Genomic DNA, 468 nt, shown 5'->3' on the forward strand with positions numbered 1-468 from the left:
TCAATACGCAACCGATGCGCGGTAGGGCCAGCTGCTTAACGATGTTCTTGCGCTGCGAAAAGGTTCGAAATGCATAAGCAAAGAATTGATCTAAAAGTTAGCGCAAGCCACTCACCATGTGCTCGCGCATCTGCTCCAGAGATGACTGCAGCGACTCGTATGTTGGTTTTCCCCAGCTTTGTGGCTTCGTCACCAGATAGTAAATGTAGCGATCATTATCCTTGAGCACAGCCACATCACCGCTGGCCGCCTTCTGGGCACGCAGCTCATCGACCTTGCCGTAGACCTCCTTGAACTTCACAGCTTTGCCTGCGCCCATGGCCAAGTCAGCGCCCACGCAATGGGCCAGCGAGTGCGAGACTTTGTCTACAGTATGTAAATGTATGTAAATTATTAAGAGAGACATGTTTATTAAGTGATAACATTGAAAAATTTGAAAAATAGCGAGCATAGATCACCAGTAATCAT

General features: G+C 47.9%; 1 protein-coding gene across 1 annotated transcript; it reads right to left on the reverse strand.

The window, feature by feature from the left end:
* On the reverse strand, positions 1–468 carry LOC117889879 (ADP-ribose glycohydrolase OARD1-like). Its single transcript, XM_034794388.1, has 3 exons — positions 459–468; positions 129–366; positions 1–52 (listed from the first exon to the last, which is right to left on the reverse strand). Exons 1-3 carry the CDS (start codon positions 466–468, stop codon positions 1–3), a joined length of 300 nt encoding a protein of 99 aa, XP_034650279.1.

Source organism: Drosophila subobscura, chromosome E, assembly GCF_008121235.1.
Source record: "Drosophila subobscura isolate 14011-0131.10 chromosome E, UCBerk_Dsub_1.0, whole genome shotgun sequence".
Classification (NCBI taxonomy): Eukaryota; Metazoa; Arthropoda; class Insecta; order Diptera; family Drosophilidae; genus Drosophila; species Drosophila subobscura.

Coding starts and splice junctions, on each gene's coding strand:
- LOC117889879 (XM_034794388.1), bottom strand. Junction 53..128: donor CAGTCATCTCTGGAGCAGAT/GCGCGAGCACAT, acceptor ACCTTTTCGCAG/CGCAAGAACATCGTTAAGCA.